The 19,710-nt window shown below is 38.5% G+C and overlaps 3 protein-coding genes across 3 annotated transcripts; 2 read left to right on the top strand and 1 right to left on the bottom strand.

The window, feature by feature from the left end:
• Nucleotides 1-2,205: 2,205 nt before the first annotated feature.
• On the bottom strand, nt 2,206-4,897 carry LOC112568426 (arylsulfatase J-like). Its single transcript, XM_025245727.1, has 3 exons — nt 4,870-4,897; nt 3,106-4,091; nt 2,206-2,868 (listed from the first exon to the last, which is right to left on the bottom strand). Exons 2-3 carry the CDS (start codon nt 4,068-4,070, stop codon nt 2,607-2,609), a joined length of 1,227 nt encoding a protein of 408 aa, XP_025101512.1. The 5' UTR covers nt 4,071-4,091; nt 4,870-4,897; the 3' UTR covers nt 2,206-2,606.
• Nucleotides 4,898-11,666: 6,769 nt separating this feature from the next.
• LOC112568594 (arylsulfatase J-like) lies at nt 11,667-16,965 on the top strand. Its single transcript, XM_025245969.1, has 6 exons — nt 11,667-11,881; nt 13,992-14,054; nt 14,562-14,906; nt 15,164-15,364; nt 15,883-16,039; nt 16,816-16,965. The coding sequence occupies exons 3-6, from the start codon at nt 14,602-14,604 to the stop codon at nt 16,963-16,965; spliced, it is 813 nt and encodes a 270-aa protein (XP_025101754.1). The 5' UTR covers nt 11,667-11,881; nt 13,992-14,054; nt 14,562-14,601.
• Nucleotides 16,966-17,162: 197 nt separating this feature from the next.
• On the top strand, nt 17,163-18,216 carry LOC112569579 (arylsulfatase B-like). Its single transcript, XM_025247401.1, has 2 exons — nt 17,163-17,385; nt 17,660-18,216. Exons 1-2 carry the CDS (start codon nt 17,228-17,230, stop codon nt 18,048-18,050), a joined length of 549 nt encoding a protein of 182 aa, XP_025103186.1. The 5' UTR covers nt 17,163-17,227; the 3' UTR covers nt 18,051-18,216.
• Nucleotides 18,217-19,710: the final 1,494 nt, after the last annotated feature.

Raw genomic sequence — 19,710 nt, forward strand, 5'->3', positions numbered from 1 at the left:
TCGTGACAATGCGTTTGTCTGACAGAAGGTGTTGTGTATACAGTCTTCACTCAACCATAAAAACATTATTCAAGGAACGGGTTTACAAAAGAATCCCATGTGTTGCGCAGTCCTACATCAGTTATTTCGCTTACAGATTGGTTGATTACGCACAACATTGTCTTTTATTTTCCAGATATTGACAGAAACTGTAGACACCTTTCGTGACGTCAGTGGGGTGTCCATTGTTTTTCTAGGATGAAGGAATCATGGGATAAGCACGACGTATGCACGATAAGTGCGACTGGTTATTTCAAAAAATACAGACATGAAAGGGTGGTAAGACGGAGTTTCTAAAGCAGTAAATGTGTGAATAATGATATTAATAAAATATTAGTAGATTAATAAAATAAAGTCACATTAAACAACTCCGCATGTTTGTCCACTCAGGGTCTGAATAACTTGAGGGCATTGACACCAAAGCTAACATCTCTTTTATCGCTAAATGACAAAAACAGTTAGCAGAAATTAATGTCCAACAGGGAAAAAGCCGACATGTTGCGTTCGTTAGAGCAAAGTAAAAACCTGAAACTACATCACTGATTTAACCCGAACCAGTCTGTAAATGTCTGATGTTTAAGAACCTTACACTGGCTAAGTCAGAATAATCAAAGTTCTTGTTCGAACTTGACTAACATTCGTAAATGATGTGCTCACAAATTATGTGAAGTACAATCTGTGAATATTATTTTTTTGGAAACCACCTGTTTCACATCTCGGTAGATTTAACTATAACTCGTATAAATAATTTCATTATACCCAAATGCAAAATGCAATATTCTACGAATTCTCAATTCTTAGGCCTCAAGAGTTTTTGCAATTCTTTGTCCCAACCAACCAACTAGAGATACTACATTTTGACTGGTTTTAAAATAAATAAAAGAAACAATCCTGAAACATCCTATAAATTGTCAGTTGATGTAACGGAACTTGGGGTTTTAGTTACAGAATGCAGTGATTACTAGCTAGATGTTTAGCAAGACGCCAGCTATCATGATCTTAAAATATTAGCAAGAGATTGGAGAGTCCTCATAAAGAAAGATATGAGTTTTTTCATTATAGTTCTTGGAGGGGTGGTTTGTTTATTTCTTTAATTAAAAAAGAGAAGGTAGCTGTTCTCTATAATATGGGGTTCATACTAATTTAATCTTGCAAGAATTACAAGTACCCGATTCTACAACGAGTAGCCGGTGGCAACGGGACTATTGAGGGTATAGACGGCCTTAACGTTTGTGACAACATCTCTGCTAATTGCAAGAATTTGTATCAATGACAAGAAAAATCGTTTTGCAATCCGTTACAAAAATTACAGTCTGATATGGAATAGGCCAGTATCTCTCGCTCTCTCTCAGTGTTGATATGGTTGTGTATGGCGAAGCTGGTAGATATCCCCTGTACATAAATACATAAAATTCTGGCTAGACATTCTTAACGACTCTATACATACTTTCAACAGAACCTAAAAGTTTCTCACCTACACAATTTTTATGCAAAATGCATCAAAGTTTATTCCTTTGTATCAAGGGCGTATATAGGTGGACTGCTGTCTGTCTGCCAAGACCAACTCTCAACCTTTTGCGAAGATATATGCTGTTAGTCTGCGAGCCGTAACGAAGAATGTGAATAAACCGAAAGCTTTTTCGTCTAATGCTACGTTTCAGCAGTTAACTGGAAAAAAATCGTCTGGCAGCAGTCCAGTAATACAAGTTCGTGGTGAGTACAGTTATCTGTTATAGACTGCTGGTTCCCTAACGTGCAGTGCCGCGTTGTCATGATAGTTGGCCGGGCATTTGTGGCGATTTAAGCTTTCTCATGTCGTCCACAGTATGATATCCATGGGTGCCTGCAATCTGTGATGACTGAAAGGAGGTACCTCATTAATGAATTGAAAGAACTTTTCTGGAAAGGTATTTGTTATTTATAGAAGTCATAATGTTTCCAAACAGTGATGACCTTAACTCAATAATCATAATTCATGGTATTGGCTTGACTAATAAATTTCATTTTACATAAGTGATTGCTTGAAACATGGAGTTGAAAATGTACAAATTATGCATTTAAACTTTTGCACAACGCTTTCTGTAATGTGTGTTCTTCCTGCTGCTGCTCATTGTCTTTTAACTATCCCATTCACTCACACACATAAGGTAATTTCAATGTTGACAAACAAATATTTTATTTGAACTTTTATTTCATTTTCAGAAGTCTATCAGATTCCACATGCGAGTGGTGCTGCCACGGGAACATGCGTAGGACTGCAGTAAGTCCTCATGGTCAGCACCATCCGGTTGTCCAGGCCCCACCCCAGTTCTGCGGTTTCCCAGCATCCAGTGTGGTCGGGTGCAGGGAAGGTGGCATGTTGAGCCTGAGGTCCAACAGTTTGTTCTTCATGTACGTGAGGACACTCTTCACGTTTGACCGATTGCTGATGTCCGTCGTCTCCGTGGGGTCAGCGGCGAGGTCAAACAGCAAGTACACCTTGGAGTAATTTGACGAAGGAGGGGCGTCTACACCAGGTGGAGGATTGTACCAGCCGGCTACAGAATACAGTAAGGTTCACAAGTATGTTATTCAAATAACAGAGACACACACACACAAGGATTGGAAGAACGAAAAAGGTTAGTACACAGAGTGGGTGATCCTGGCCTGTTCCATGTCAGCTTGTAATTTTTGAAACGGATTGCAGAACGATTTGTGGTGTCACTGAGGTTGTAGACAAATTCCTGCCGTGGACTTGCTCCATTGGTGGAGATGCTTTCCCAGAGATTAAGGCCGTCTATACCCGGAATGGTTCCTTTACCACCAGCTACTCGTTGCAGAGTCGGGTGCCTGTGTATTTGTCAAGGTAAAACAGTTTTTAATATAGAAACAGCCACGTTCTCTATTTGATTAACGATAAAGGCAGTACAGATCCAAATATTAATTTTAATTCCTGAATCAACGTATAGTTATCAATTATTAATATATATCAACACATACAAAAAGGAAATTATTCTATTATTATATAACTGTATATCAATACATCCAAAAAGGAAATTGTTAAATCTTTCTCCAATTAAAACTTACCAATCAACGGCGTGCACAATTCCACTGTAGGATGTGTTGCCATTCAGCAGTGTCTTGCTGTAGAGGAAACTCAAGACTTTGGTTCCTCCTTCCCACAGAGTCTTTTTGCCCCCCCTCAACGGCCAGTTGCTGGAGGCTACGTTGACGGGCCCGCCGTTGTCCGAGGTGAAGACGATGAGCAGGTTGTCCATGTAGCCCCGGTCTTCCAGCTCGCGCGTGATGTTACCGATGCCCTCGTCCATGGCCGCTGCAATCCCACAACGCGTCTTCCGGTCTTCTGACGTGATGACGTGTGAGCAAAATGTGTTGACGTAGTGTTCAGGCACCTGCAATGGCTCGTGTATGGCTTGATAAGCCAGGTAGAGGAAGAGAGGCTGGGATAGATTGTGGGTCTGTAAAATGTCGATGGTTCTCTGAGTGTGTAGGTATGTGGAATAGGTGCCATTGGCGGACCACGCAGGTGTGTTGTTGAAGGAGAGGTCATAGCCGTTCCAACTACTATTATGGTAAAAATGGTCTGAGGCGCCGTGGTACATACCGTAGAAGGTGTCGAACCCTCTGCCAATAGGTGTCATTTCCGGACGACAAAATCCCAGGTGCCACTTGCCCACCATGTGCGTGGCGTAACCGAGCTCCTTCATACTCTGCGGCAACATCTTCTTGTCAAGGGGCACGGAAATGTTCATAATACCTCGAAATCCATCGTCTTGAATGCCCATGCGGTACGGGTAGATACCCGTCATGAATGCAGTTCTGGAAGGGGTGCATGACGGCCCTGCATACGCGTTGGTCAGCTCCACCCCGTTCGCCCTCAGGCGGTCTATGTTCGGGGTGTACATCTCAGGATCTTTCCACCCGACGTCGGAATAGCCCAAATCGTCGACGACGATCAACAGGATATGGGGAATCGAGGCTGTTGTTAATGACGAGGATACCATGAAGACGAGAAACGCTTGCAGTTGCATGTTAGATCAAAGACTCGTATCCTGGAGCAATGACAAATATCAATTAACCTTTTGCATCGGAGAGTTGACTTCTTTAGGTAATGAAATTTATTCTGTCGTGTGTATGTCCGACTTCCCTCTCTGGATTTTCGAAGTTACACATAGTGGCTAAAATGTTGTCATGGAGATAAAATTTGCTTACTGGTCGTAAATTTATCGAAACTTTTGAATGACGACTTTTTACTTTTAAAAATGTATTTCATTTCACTGTATCTTAGAGAAATACAAATAACAGTAACAATGTTCACGCAAAAATACACCATCCCGCAAAAACACCCAAAAACAAAAGCCACACACACAGACACACGCACAAACACGCACGCACAGTTTCAAGTATATTTTTTACTATTTTTAAGTTCAACAGAAGAAAAAAATGAAATTCTCTGGGTGGATGATATATTAACTGTTTGACATGCATTGTTCTTACATTCCTAATCTTGTAAATAAAATTGTACATAAAATGGGCCAAAGGGCCAATCAATCTTTTGTAATATAGGTACTAAAAAGGACTTAAAGGCTTCAGAGGAGAGAAACGTATTACATCTATCTATGACCAAAATATAAAAATAAAATAAAGAGAAGAAAATCATCCACGCACCTTGTAAGAGATTGTAGTTGCTAATAAAACTGCAAATTTCCCGTGAGAACCAGTATCTTACATATAAACACTTATTATTCTCTTATTTGTCTGAGCTAATTTTTTTTAACTCCCAAAATAGCATTTGATAAATATCCAAGTGGTTACAAACTATGTACTTACGATCTGGCTCATCCAAAAGGAGTTCCAGTGCTGTCCGTGCTATTTGCACTGATGCTCTTTATACTTCTCAGTCGTTACTTGTTATGAGGTGAGTGGCCAGGAAATCAATGGGACCTCGAACTGTCAGCCAATGAAGTTCGTGGAGGCAGGGGGTAGTATGGTCTGCTTGTCGCCTGCTAGACACACAATTCTGAGATCTTTGAAGATTGTGCGGTAGGGACATCGACAGATAGAGAGATTGTATTAACCAAGCCAGGACAACACAAACGCAGACACAGCAAGAAGGATCCAATGTGTCTTATTCATAAAGAATGATGGACATGCACACTATATCTTTTTAAAGTTGAAATTTTTACATTTCAGAATAAATCCCTTTTACATAACTGGTTAAAATGTATTGATAATAACATCAGAGTTTCGTGTAAGTAGATGCCACAGAATTAAGAAGCAAATGAAGTAAACCCCTGGTTGACCCACACTCTCCCCGATCCATTTTCAGATACCACTTTGTTTATGCTCTTTAAGTTGATTTCCCAGACTCATGCTTTTAGTGAAGCAATTCGTCAGCTTTTCTACAAAGTCTTGTCATGAGAAGGTTAAGAACGTATAGCCACAATTTTCTGTAGGTATTTATGTACAGGGGATACCTACCAGCTTCACCATACACAACCATATCAACAGTGGGAGAGAGAGAGATATACATACATTGATTTGTTGATCATGGTCTATTCCATGTCAGATTGTAATTTTTGTAACGGATTGCGAAACGATTTTTCTTGATACAAAATCTTGCTATTAGCGGAGATGTTGTCCCAAAAGTTAAGGTCGTCTATACCCTCAATAGCCCCGTCGGGAACCTGTGATTCTTGCAAGATTAAAATAGAATGAACCCCATGTGATAGAGAACAGCTACCTTCTCTTTTTTTAATTAAAGAAATAAACAAACCACCTCTCCAAGAACTTTAATGAAAAACTCATATCTTTCTTTACGAGGGCTTTCCAATCTCTTGCTAATATTTTAAGATCAGGATGGCTGGCGTCTTGCTAAACATCTAGCTAGTAGTCACTGCATTCTGTAACTAAAACCCCAAGTTCCGTTATATCAACTCAGCAAACAAAATGAAAGGAACAAAAAGAACTAAATTCGACACCGAAATGAAGCTTTTACTGCTTCATTAAATATTTTCTATTAAAATAAACCACACTATACTTACAAAGTCTTGCCATAAATTGTGTATGCATTTATAGTGTTCGACGTGGAGAACGACCCTCACGAAATGAACGATCTGGTTAAAGACCTGCAATACGCCCAACAGATGAGCATCGTGATGAATTATTTCAACATGCAGAACAACATGGAGAAGGCGAGAAGAATATCTGATCAGATCTCAGCTACGGATCCCAACAGGCCTGGTGGTGGTGCAGACTGGAACTAAGCGTTTGTCTGTTTGTACAAGTGTTTTTGTAGGAGTTTCAAATGAAAAATTTTGTTTTTTCCTTATACTCTAAGAAAGATGCGGTTTTAATGCAGGCAAAGGGAAGAAACCCCTTTAGAGTTATAGATGTTCATCCGCAGTAGGTTCCCTTGAGAAGTCAACCGTCGATATAACTCATTGCTTACTGGGGCGATTTTGGAGCTCAACTCCCCCCGTACGCACGGAAATTCACCAATTTCAAAAAATCATAAAAAAATAACTGTTAGAGATAGAAAAAAAATTTAAACTAAAAATACAAGATCAAACAGTGTGAAACACAACTGTTTACATTTGAATCCTTCATGAACAGTCACTTATTAGGTAATCCAAAGCAAATTAGGTAGGTATCATGGAATTTAAAAAAAAAATTCAAACAGGGTTGCGCAGGATATATCATGCTAGCACAAGTTACACTGCCAGGAATCACACTTTGATAACCGCATATAAACTTGAAATGAATAAACATTGTTCTTGTCCAAAAAAAATCAGATTGATGCATTTAATAATATTATTATCGGTACGCAAAGAAGGTACAGAGCCGCGTGACGACGCTTCACGACGGAGCACCGAATGCCTACAAAGCAAATGTTCACCGGTGTTTTAAAAAAATTATATCTGTTAAACTACACAAACGACAAATATATGCGATACGCCTTTTAAAAGAGCTTCTTAAAAACATTTGCGTGGTGTTAAATTCAAGAATTATAGGTTCTGATTTCTTGTAGTAAGCTCACATCAAAGATAGTAACTGTATTGGGCAGATTTTTTCCAAACGTATCGGAAGGTCACACAAGACAGAAATTAAGAAAAAATTTTTTACATAATATATACAAGCATAAAGTACCAACCAAAATCATATTTTATTTGAATATACATTAGAATTTAGATATTACTTACTGTTTACTTCTCATTTTCTGTTGTTTGAGAACAAATCCACGTCAAATCGAGTGACCCCCCAACGAATGTAATATGGCGCCCTAGTAAACGAAACATAATAGTGGAATTTACACGAGGTAACACACGATTGGTTGACCTTTTCACCCTTTAAAGGGAAGTAATCGCTGGAGGAACAAGTCCTAAAGGTTCCCGTGTTTTCTCCCTTATTTATTCGTTCATTTACGCGCAGGGTTGCGAATTGTACTATGACACCATAGCATCCATCCTATGCGATGGATGCGTATTACCAGAGAGAAGCCGTTTTGGCGACGCCGGTGATGGATACGTAAGGAATGTGCCAGGCCTGGTGGTGGTGCAGACTGGAACTAAGCGTTTGTCTGTTTGTACAAGTGTTTTTGTAGGAGTTTCAAATGAAAAATTTTGTTTTTTCCTTATACTCTAAGAAAGATGCGGTTTTAATGCAGGCAAAGGGAAGAAACCCCTTTAGAGTTATAGATGTTCATCCGCAGTAGGTTCCCTTGAGAAGTCAACCGTCGATATAAGGAGGGGAAAAAACCCAATAATACGATCACCATCAGAACCTACCAGGCAGAAGTACCGAATAAATAAATTAACGACTTAAAATAGATGAATTATTTTCTAGTAATGAATACTAAGAGCTAATTAGATATTATGAAATAACACGTTATTAAATACCATGCTATATATTATATATACAGATAAATAAAGACAATGAGGGCTGGGGTGGGGGAAGGTGCGCTAGTGCGAGGGAAAGAGAGCAAACCATCTACCCATAAAAAAACGAAAATAATAAACAATCAACTATAAATTGTACCAGGAAAAAGTAACAAATAAATAACGAATTAAAGCAGAGTTCATATCTTCTAGTAAAGGATACTAGGAGCGTAGATACATGTTATTAAACAACACGTACAGCACAAATATCTGAGAACAAGGTTGAGCTTGATTAAAAAAAAACAAAAAAAAAAAAAACAAATCCATGTTGACATCCTTGCTTTTTAAGTATCTATATGTTGAAAAATGTAAAAATGTTGCTTCCCTTCCTGCCAATGACAATTTATAGGATGTGTTAGGATAGGTTTTTTTTATTTACTTTGAAAACCAGTCAAAATGTAGAACCTCTAGATAGTTGTGTGGAACAAAGTATTCCAAAAATTAGTATTTTAAACGTTTCACCGTGTTTCTACAGCTAGGTTCTTGCTAAAAAAAAAACCCCACTTTTATCAAGATAATTATCTTCTCCAAGCATGATTAAGGGGAACAGACCAAATCCCTCAGTTGCATTCAATCAACCAGACACAAGCGACAACTACTAAACGAAATTTCAAACAAAAAACAAGTTCTCGTAGCTTAATCCTCCATCACATCCCATCCCCACTCCAACCTACATTCCACTTCAAAATAATTCTAGAAATACAAAGTGGTGTGTAACTGCCTTACCTGGCATCAGTGGCGAGGTCAAACAGCAAGTACACCTTGGAGGAGTATTTCGGGGTCGGAGGCTGCTGTACACCAGGCGGAGGATGGTACCAACTGGCTATGACACGCGAGATATATACATGTATCAGATCAAGAACATCATGATGATTGATGATGACAGACGGTGGTAATGATATGGATGTGTTCCATGTTCCTTGGGGGCGAGGAAGGGAATGGCAGAGTTTGAGAAACATCTTCGAATCATTCGGTTATATATTTTTTGTAGCTTTTTTGTATAACGCATACATACAGAGGTCTGTTGCTCCTGGCTTGTTCCACGTCACCTTGTAATTTTTGTAACTGATTGCAAAACGATTTGTGATGTCGCTGAGGTCATAGACAAACTTTTACCTCGGGCTCTCACTATTTTTTGAGATGCTGTCCCAAAAGTTAATTTCATCTATACCCTCAATGTTTGTTGTGATGCAGACTAAGTTAATATCAGATGAAAGATTTTTAAAAAACCTGATCTTATGATTTAAAAATACAACCGAACCATGAAAGTATTCTCGACACTTTATGAACGACTGTCTAAGATAATGTTCATTTTTTTAGGATAAATGTTTGCTAGATTGTTTTCAAGATTTGTCTGTTACCATTTTTAACACATTTTCTTGTAAGATTACAGACTAATTACATTTTGCATTTGGATGTAATGAAATTATTTATACGAGTTAAAGTTAAATCTACCGAGATGTTAAACAGTTGGTTTCAATAATTTGTTAGCATCATCATTTACGATGCTTTCTGGGGAAAGTTCGTTGGGTGCACATTAAAGATTTTCGAATGCTGCTGACAAGGGAAAGGGACTGAATTTCTCTTGTTTCTTCATGCTTCATTTCTCATACCATACACGCCATTCACCACACCCCAGCTGTGACGTATGTTTCCTCTGTTGAAGTTACACGCTTCAGTAGCCGTGGTTAATCAAACGTGTGACAGACGTTAGTCACATGGTATGGGTATACGGACGGACGGACGGACCTACCGACTGACCGACACGTTGTTTTCTTCGTTTGTGGAAGTGAGAAAATATACTTGGATATTGGTGACATTATAAGTACAGGCAACTATTTCAATATAGATCACCCAACTTGATGTGAGTGTACAGCTGATTACAGCTCTGAACACTTTTCTATACGCGAGGAAGCCATCACCATGCTCGTGAATGCCATGCCCAACACCATACCAGAGTTTCTGGACCTCGTGCGTTGCTGTCTGGTCATGTGACCCGCAATGTCCTCCCTGAACCATTTTAATTCATGGGTAGGTTGTCTGACAATGTGTGGATGTATCAGTGCATGACGTATTACACACACACAACACACAACCCTGACCCTGATGACGATGAGGATGAAGAGACTTGTTGGTGAATCGAGTCGAAGAGGCAGAAATTCAAAGTCACTGAAAGAGTTATATAGAGAAGATGGCGGACGAAGATTGATGTTTGTTCACCCGCTAACTTGGACATTAGAGAGCAACTGCGGTTATTATTATATATGACGTCTTTTTCTGCTTCAAGTGACGTGGAACAGATGACGCACACAAGACGTCGGACACAAGACATCACTATACAGGAAACAAGACGACACCCACCACAACTCATGACATCAAAATTTATAAATAGATGTCATACTCGTACGTCATCAGGAGAACAACACAGAAAGCTGACGGACAGTATGGGTTGTGAACCCTGACAGACTTGCTCACCACACCCAGTGCAGATATATGGCACATGTGTGAAGCAGATGTTGAGGGTACTATTTCAATAGAAGAACGATATCCTACAGGTGTGACGTGGTGTTTAGAGCTTTTGTTGTTTGTTTTCTAGAGTTAATGTAAGCACGAAAACAAATCTTTCAAGTGCGCAGTTCTTTTCCATGAACATTGCCCATACTATAACTGTCATGACGAGTCACTTGTCTGACCAAACTGTGAATCAGTCGTCACTGATGTATAACAAAATCTATTGTACATCCTCTATGAAGCGCACTATGAGAAGTAATTTATCTCATAAATAAATATATTAAGCCCAATATTAATCGAAAGTTTGAGTTTCTTGGACGTGGGGTGGCCTGCCACGCAGATGACAGCTAATCACATCTCATAACTGTTGTTCCTGTCTTTTACGAAGAAACTTTTTAAAAGATATTGGGCTTTGAGATATTGGGCTTTATCAATTCTCACTCTTTCTTATTACTACTGAGGGTAGTACTAGTAGTAGTAGTAGTAGTAGTAGTAGTAGTAGTAGTAGTAGTAGTAGTAGTAGTAGTAGTAGTAGTAGTAGTAGTAGTAGTAAACATTCGCACATATAAAACAAATTAATGAGAACTACGAGGGTCTTATGCAGCACCGCACCTCAAATGCAGACTGAAACAGAGTCCAGTCCCTCCAAGGATCACGTGACACCAGTGAGCCATCCATCCATCATCCATGTTAGTTTCTGGGTTGTTTGGAGGAAATTACTGATACGGAAAGAAAAGAGGCAGGAAATCCTTCATTGTGATTTTGCTTTCATAAAACTTCTGTGACCATCAAACATTGTCCCAATATCCTGGTACGATGAGGAAAACAAAAACAAGTAACAGATTGCTTTTCACAGGTGCTGTTGTTTTTTCCAGTCTTGTTTATTAGTAACATCTACGCAGCAGCCACTCGGTGTACACCAAGCAATTTCTTGGTTCCTGATCCTGAACTCTGCCTGCAGTCTGAATAGAACCTACTACGAGCTACGTGGACATGTTTGCTTCTGTTTATTGTTTTTTTTCCATTCTGGTCATGATTAGATTTACTCGTTGTAGATATTTTCCCGTAACGTTTTCTCTCGTAAACAATCTTGTCAATACTTTTATTACAAGAGAGAGAGAGTGTGGAGGGGAACCAAAAGATTGATCGAGCAGCAGATGGGTTACGGTAAATAAAACACAGGGTTAATAGGTCAATCTAGCAGAATAAGGTGAGTCTATAGCCACCTATGTAGTACATTATTCATGAGAATGCGCAACTGATGAACTTCTGTGACAGGACCAGAAGATGACGTGTCCACGTGACAAGAGAGGGCGGGTCGTGAGAAAAGTATTTATTCAGAACTCACTGCCATCTCCTGTAGGACTCAAGACCTTCTTACAGACAATCAAGAGGTAAGTATTATTGTATATGGGGCATCCTGCTGCTGTCTTGGGCTCAATGGTCATAGAAGTTCATTCTTCCTTTATATGAAGAATTTGATTCTGAAAAACTGTAAATCATTATCCTCTACAAACTGAACTCAATCATGACATTTTGCTGATACGTGAAATATGATTGTGTGCAAACATCAGTTTTTGTTTTTGTTGTTGTTGTTTGTTTGTTTGTTTGTTTGTTTGTTTGTTTATTTGTTTGTTTTGGAGTCGAACCGACAAACAGTGGAAACTGTACGGGCTTGTAATTATAACCCTCGGTAATTTACTTATGGGTAAAACCTACCGTAACATGTGCAGAAAATTCTCTGTAAAGTGAACCTAAAAACCTAACCAATCTTGTGATGCATCCGTTTATATGCGAAAGCAGCTGATTAACCTGACAAGCGACAAAACTTTCACTTACCTAGCTAGCCTGCACTGCTGGAATTCCAGTAAAAGATGTCATTTCTCTGATATATTTGGTCAAACGGTTGAAGCAAGAAATCTACAACTCAAATAATAATTTTAAAATAGAAAATTAGCAATCAGTTGCATGTCATAGTTATTTATTCTAAACAAATGATGTTCTCGAACATTGTACGCTTAATTTCTGTTTGTTAAGAATCATTCTCATCAAAGAAGAAAAGCGAAGGGTTCGATGTTAAATGGCTCATTCCGTTTTGTATTTTAGGCTTATTATCAGTTGAAGTACAACGATCATGTCAACATTATTCGCCAAGTGGACTTTATGGTTTAGTGAAATTGAACAATGTTTTCGATAAATTGTCGATAGGTAAACCATTTTAATTCGGTCTTCACAATACCGTAGAGGCTACCATATGCTAGGCGAAAATTCTTTTTGTCATAAGGACGACTCCACTGCGACCCTGTCCTGACCCCGAGTGTGTACAACGTGTGTCTGTAATGTACTGTGTGTATGAGTGAGTGAATGTTGTAGAAGTGTGTGTGTCTGTTATATGCTATTATGGATGCACAGCTGTTAATGATTTAGTCCATGTACGATTTATGAAAAGCGTTCGTTGTTGTTGTTGCTGCTGTTGTTGCTGCTGCTGTTGCTGCTGCTGTTGTTGCTGTTGTTGTTATTATTATTATTATTATTATTATTATTATTATTATTATTATTATTATTATTATTATTATTATTATTATTATTATTATTATTATTATTATTATTATTATTATTATTATTATTATTATTATTATTATTATTATTATTATTATTATTATTATTATACGTGGCAACAGTGGAGAAAGCAATGGCTCCGTAGGTATTTAGCTGTTTGTAAAATGTGACAAAGACTTCTAGTGGTATATCAAACATTTGTGAACTTTGTTATAATAACAGGTATCTGAAGAAATAACCGGATATTTTGTAATTTGGCACAAAAGCGTGAATATAGTCGCAAACCAAGCCGCAGCTGAGTACCCTGTCATTTTATAATCCTAGGTATATTATTAAATGTTTATCTTGAAAAACTCTTATCCTAAAGGTCTCGTTATGATTAGCAAGCATATGATTGACAAAAATATTTTCCTAAAATCGTTTGTCGCTAAAAAAAAAAAAGCTTGCAGACCATCTCCCTCAGTTCTTGCACCGAAACAAACAAAAAAAAGCTTAGTTTGACAAAAGAAAGAATCGAGGCTTAATATTGGAACAACAAAACAATAGGTTTATCATTACCAGTCACTACGCAAACAAATAAATAAGTCAATCAGTACTTATAGCAATAATTGTACTGATCCAAGTTCTAGCTAATTTTTTTTTCTGATCGACGATATGTAACAAAACTCGGCATTTTACTCAAATGTTGGCTTATCCCTAGGGTGACCCTGAGCTTACTCTTCAATATTAATAAACTAAATATTGTTAGTGTACATGTGGGCATGAGCGTACACGCTTGGCTAAAGGGTTTCGGGTTTTTATATCATTGAAGTCGTTCTGAATTTTTGTACAATGAATAAGACGATACAGGTTTACTAGTTCAGACGACTTCTCCATCGGATACGTTGTAAAACTTGACTCATGTCTCTCTTTGCTCTGCTTGGCTATAAAATGACTGCCCTCCAGCCATCTCTACTCACATGTTCACCAGTTCGAGTTACAGCCAGAAAGTTATAACTGTTTGGAAAAGTGTGTGTACATGGTTAATCTCCTGTTTGAACATGCCTTTAAGTTTTCTTCTTGTTGATTCATTCCGAGACAAAAGCAGTCTGCGAACAGAAAAAGAATATTTTGTGTACCAGATGCTTTGAATTTTTTATTTCACCTTTTTATTATTACATGTATCAAAACCTAACATGCATCATCCGCAATATGGAAAATACAAAGTTTTTGCTTGAAGTATGAAAGATTGTTGGCGAAAAACAATATTTATTGCCAAAACTGAGAGAACATCATACGAAAGAACAATTCCTTTCCATATTTTATTCGTTTGATGGTCGCAGAATGGATTATTTAAAATGTCTTCCAGGATTTGTCTTCTCTTCTACCCTTTCGCCCATTCAACCCTTTTCTCCACCCTTTGCCTTTTTTCTAGTCTTTCCTAACTGACATGCGTACAGAAGGGAGGATATAGATATGTAAGACAATCCAGCAGAGATTCAGTGTTTGTGTGTTATTGTAAATAATCCCTTGCAGGTAAACCTGGTATTTTAATCAGTCAAAGACTTCCAGAGTCATGTTCCAAACACCGAAGCTGTGGCTGTGGATAGCAGTCTTATCCTGTCACCTCATCCACCGGGTTGCGTCAAGGACTCAGCCTCATGTGATCATGATCATGATTGATGATCAGGGTTACAACGAGCGCAGCTCACGCAACCCCGAGTTTCGGACACCCGTCATGGACAGACTGGAATCCCAGAGCGTGCGTCTGACCCGGATGTACATGCAGCCATCTTGCAGCATGTCACGGGCGGCCTGGATGACCGGACGCTACCCTCACACGATGGGCATCGAGCAGCCCTTTCAAGGGTATGATAACAGGTACAGGAGGTCATTGTCGTATTCTCTTGCTACCAAACTATGTGTCAAACACAGTAGGAATGACAGTACCACTCTCACACCAGAAAGTTTTTCAATCTTAGTCTGTACTAGAGACTGGTAAACCTATTTATGACAGCTTTACCCGGACGTCGTATTCACTTTAGAAAATTTAAAAACAAATCATATAAATATACATTTGGGAACACGTGAGCAAAGAGCAGATATATTTTTGTGAAGATGATGTTTATGTGCAATAGGTCTATACCTGTGGATATCAAGCTACTTCCACAGTACCTTAAGGATGCGGGGTACCTGACATATATGATTGGCAAGTGGCATTCAGGTATGTGTAGCTGGAGCATGGCGCCAACCAGACGAGGTTTTGATGCTTTCTCGGGCTGTCTCTTTGGCAACGGCGATCATTTCTTCCAATTTAAGGGTAATCCGTACGATTTTTGGTAAGTAAATAACTTTTCTCTCTCCCCTTTTCTCTCTCTCTGGAAAAAGATAGCAGAAAGATACAACGGCACTGAATCCAGTTCTTTTCATCAGATTATTTAAGCTTTCCCTGACTAGCTCTAGCACACCTACTTTTTCTGCTGCGCAGATGTAGAGTTTAAAAGGTGGGTTTTAACCGCTAGCCCGAACATAGTACTCATTACCAGCACCTATTATGCTGTGAAATAGGCGAAATACTATTCCTCAGTGTCAGAGTAAGATATTTGGTGCCTATCTCTGTAAACTTTACCTTGTAAACTCTACTATTGCGTTGGATTGGCATACCGGCGTTACGAAGTGGAAGTCAAATGTGCGAAGTGTAAGAATAATTAACAACAACTGATTACGAGCAGACTTTTCTATTAGATTCAATATTATATTAGTTACACGCGTTATTATCATAAGATGCATGGTTTTGTCTGTTATTTATAATATATAAATAGATAAATATATATATAAATCTTTGGACGTCACACAGGACGAACGAAACATTGGATCGTTCAGTGAGTGGACAATACGACACCGAGGTTCTAACACAACGAACTATCGACGTCATCAAGGAACACAGGACGAGCAGGACGACTCAACCTTTTTTTATTAACCTGGCCTACAAGGCCATACACGTCCCCATAACGGTAGTTCTTGGATATTATTAATATTATTAAACTTAATCTGGCTACCATAAGATTTATTTTCTTCTTTAGTTTGGCCAGAGTGGCTTTGTATAGTTCTATATGGTCCACACATGATACCATTGTTTTGGTCTACTAAGCTGAATTTGAAATGAAAAAAATATTTAATAGCAGGCAGTGTAGTTGTTTATCGTTTGATCATCAATCTCTGCACTTAATGAACTTTTCTCTCGTGTCGAAAGGGTCGACGAAATGTCTTTAAGCTCTTGTGCTTAACTTTTGAAGAAAATTGAAAACAGCAAGCAAAACAAATAATAACAGTCTAGGAGACTGTAAAATGATTGTAGCAAACTAAGTTAAAACCTGAAACTACATCACCAATTTAACCAGTCTGTCAATGAACCCGAACCAGTCTGTCAATGTGACTTTTAAGAACCGTACACTGCCTCAGTCTGGTCCAGGAATAAGCAAAGTTCTTGTTCGCACTTAAAAAAATTCGTACATGTACTTACAAATTATGTGAAGTACCATTTGTGTATACTGTTTTCTTCTAAACAACCTGACTGTTTAACATCTCGGTAGATTAAACTAAAAATCATATAAATAATTTTATTATATAAATACAAAATGTAGCGTCTTTGGTTTTCAGGAAATTTAAACTAATAAGAAAGAAGTGTCAACGCCTGATCACTTTAATGATAAAGTTAATGGTAACATACATGGATTGAAGACATTCCTCAAGCACACCTTGCTAACTGTACTTAGACACTTCTGTACAGGTGCCGGAGTACTACAGCAAGAGATGTTCCCACATCAACGACACCCTGCTCAGAGATCGCTGTGGCACCATGGCTGGGGTGGACGATGGCATCAAGAACATCACCGACACCTTGGAACAACTTGGCTACATGACAAGCCACTGCTGTTGATGGTGACGAGCGACAACGGCGGCGACTCACCTATGGGTGCGAGTTTCATTCGGGGTGGATATTCAGGGTGGATATTCAGTGTGTGCATGTGTGCGCGTTTGTCTGTAACGCTCTTTGTGTGCCTAGTTATATATACATATATCATAGACATATATACGTGTCTAAGTGTGCATGTATTTTATTTTTGAACAGAGCAAGCAACTGGCCGCTGAGAGGAAAGAAATCCACGGTTTTTGAGGGAGGCACCTTGGTCCCGGCCTTCATGTACAGCAGAGTTCTGTTCCCTGATGCTCCGCGGGATTACAACGGTCTGCTTCACGTCACAGACTTACCTGTCACCATCATCAACCTGGCAAACAACTCAACCACACCAGTGGTCATCCCCAACGTAGATGGCAAAAATCAATGGCTAGCAATAAAGTTAGTTCTACACTGTTCATAGCTTTATACACCGCACAATACGTGCAGCCATCATGTACACATTACAATTATCATCTTAGTATCATACGTCGACAATATATAATAAGTACATCTCCGTTTCAAGTGTCCATAAAGGGTAAGAATAGTAAAACTAAAATACCCATACAAATAATTGTATAAACACTACAAATATTGTCCAATACATTATTTATATATATAATCCCATTAATCTTGTGATAATTTGACTGAAAATTTAAATATTTTTGTCACTTAGGCAGAACGGGTCGAGCAAAAGGGACAAGATGGTGTATCAGATGTGGCTGGATGTAGGAGCTGTAAGAGTTGGCCAGTTCAAGCTCGTCTACCATAAAAGAGGTCCGTGTTCCGGGTGGCAAAATCCTCTTTCAGGCGTTAACACAACTCTCCCCGAAAACGTGGACGATTGCAAAGGGTATATGCTGTTCGACTTGAACAACGACCCTTACGAAATAAACGATTTGTCTAAAGACCCGCAATACACCCAGCAAATGAGCATCGTGATGAATTATTTTAACAAGGAGAAGGCGAGAAGAATACCTGCTCAGATCTCAGGTATGGATCCCAACATGCCTGGTGCTGGTGCAGACTGGACACCCGGGTGGTGTGATGCAGCCAATTCAGCCTAACAATGTTACTGACCTGACACCCAGGAAGAGTTATTACAATTGTCAATGTACCCATCATTGTCTAGGCCATGAAACGAGCGATTACAAAATGCTCACTGAAGATAAATTACGATGAATCTGATGTTATATTGAATTACTTGTGAAAGTAAACAAACATCTTCGCATCTATCGATTTTCCCTTTGATTTTTCAACTTGTATCTTGTGAATGTGAGGTATCCTCTCTTGCAGTCACAGCGCATGTCTGTCTTGAAAGTATGCTCGAACTAAGCGTTTGTCTGTTTGTACAAGTGTTTACGTAGATGTTTCGAATTAACAGTTTTGTATTCTCCTAATGTCCTAAGAAGGTGTGCGAGTGAAAGAGAGCAAACCCACTACCCATGAGAAACGAAAATAAATAATCAACTTTGAATTCTACCATGAAAAAGTATTGAGAATTAACAAATAAATAACGAATTAAAGCAGAGTGCATATTTTCTAGTGAAGGATACTAGGAGCATAGTTACATGTTATTAAACAACGCGTCAGAAGGTTCTTGTCTTTTGCAAAACACAAATATCTGACAACAAGGTTGATCTTGATAAAAAAAAACACCCTCAATGTTGACATCTTTGCTGTTTAAGTATCTTTATGTTGAAAAATGTACTTTTCCTTCTCTTCTTGCCAATGACAATTTGTAGGATGTGTCAGGATTGTTTCTCTTATTTATTTTGAAAATCAGTCAAAATGTAGTACCTCTAGATGGTTGGGACAAAGAATTCCAAAAACTCTTGAGGCCTAACAATTGAGACACTCCTGATGATTTTTCTGGGAGCTCCTCTTTCGTAGAATATTGTGTTAACAAAACTTCAAAAGAACATTGCTTGTGACCCTAAGTATTTTCGAGTGGTCCAATGTTCATATAAATCAGTGTCCCGAGATGAGATCTGAACCAATTATTACATTAATTACACTTTGCATTTGAATATAATGAAATTATTTATACGAGTTGCAGTTAAATCTACCGAGAAGTTAAAGAAGTTCAGGTGGTTTCCAAAAAATAATATTCACAAATTGCACTTCCCATAATTTGTTAGCAGGTCATTTACGAATTTTAGTGAAGTTCGAACAAGAACTTTGGTTTTTCTGACTTAGCCTGTGTAAGGTTCTTAAAAATCAGACATTTACAGACTGGTTTGGGTTAAATCAGTGATGTTTCAGGTTTTTACTTTGCTCTAACGAACGCAACAACGGCTTTCTCAACGTTGGACATTAATTTCTGCTAACTGTTTTTTGTCATTTAGCGATAAAAGAGATGTTAGCCTTGGTGTCAATGCCCTCAAGTTATTCAGACCTTGAGTGGACAAACATGCGGAGTTGTTTAATGTGACTTTTTAATAATGATTTTATTAATCTACTAATATTTTATTAATATCATTATTCTCACATTTACTGCTTTAGAAAAATTTTGTTTTCTCCTAACACTCTAAGATGCTGTTTTAATGCAGGTTAAGGGAAGTAACCTCCTTACAGTTACAGATGTTCATTCACAGTAGGTTCCCTTGAGAAATCAAACGTCGATATAAGGAGGAAACCCCCCCCCCCCAAAAAAAAAATAAATAAATAAATAAAAAACGATTATCATCAGAACCTACCGGGTGGAAGTACCGAGAAGTATCAAAT

The sequence above is a fragment of the Pomacea canaliculata genome, linkage group LG7 (assembly GCF_003073045.1).
Source record: "Pomacea canaliculata isolate SZHN2017 linkage group LG7, ASM307304v1, whole genome shotgun sequence".
Lineage (NCBI taxonomy): Eukaryota > Metazoa > Mollusca > Gastropoda > Architaenioglossa > Ampullariidae > Pomacea > Pomacea canaliculata.

Coding starts and splice junctions, on each gene's coding strand:
- LOC112568594 (XM_025245969.1), top strand. CDS start 14,602: ATGTTCCAAACACCGAAGCTGTGGCTGTGGATAGCAGTCTTATCCTGT. Junction 14,907..15,163: donor TTTCAAGGGTATGATAACAG/GTACAGGAGGTC, acceptor TATGTGCAATAG/GTCTATACCTGTGGATATCA. Junction 15,365..15,882: donor GGTAATCCGTACGATTTTTG/GTAAGTAAATAA, acceptor GACGTCACACAG/GACGAACGAAACATTGGATC.
- LOC112568426 (XM_025245727.1), bottom strand. CDS start 4,070: ATGCAACTGCAAGCGTTTCTCGTCTTCATGGTATCCTCGTCATTAACA. Junction 2,869..3,105: donor ATTGTGCACGCCGTTGATTG/GTAAGTTTTAAT, acceptor ACAAATACACAG/GCACCCGACTCTGCAACGAG.
- LOC112569579 (XM_025247401.1), top strand. CDS start 17,228: ATGTACAGCAGAGTTCTGTTCCCTGATGCTCCGCGGGATTACAACGGT. Junction 17,386..17,659: donor AATCAATGGCTAGCAATAAA/GTTAGTTCTACA, acceptor TTTGTCACTTAG/GCAGAACGGGTCGAGCAAAA.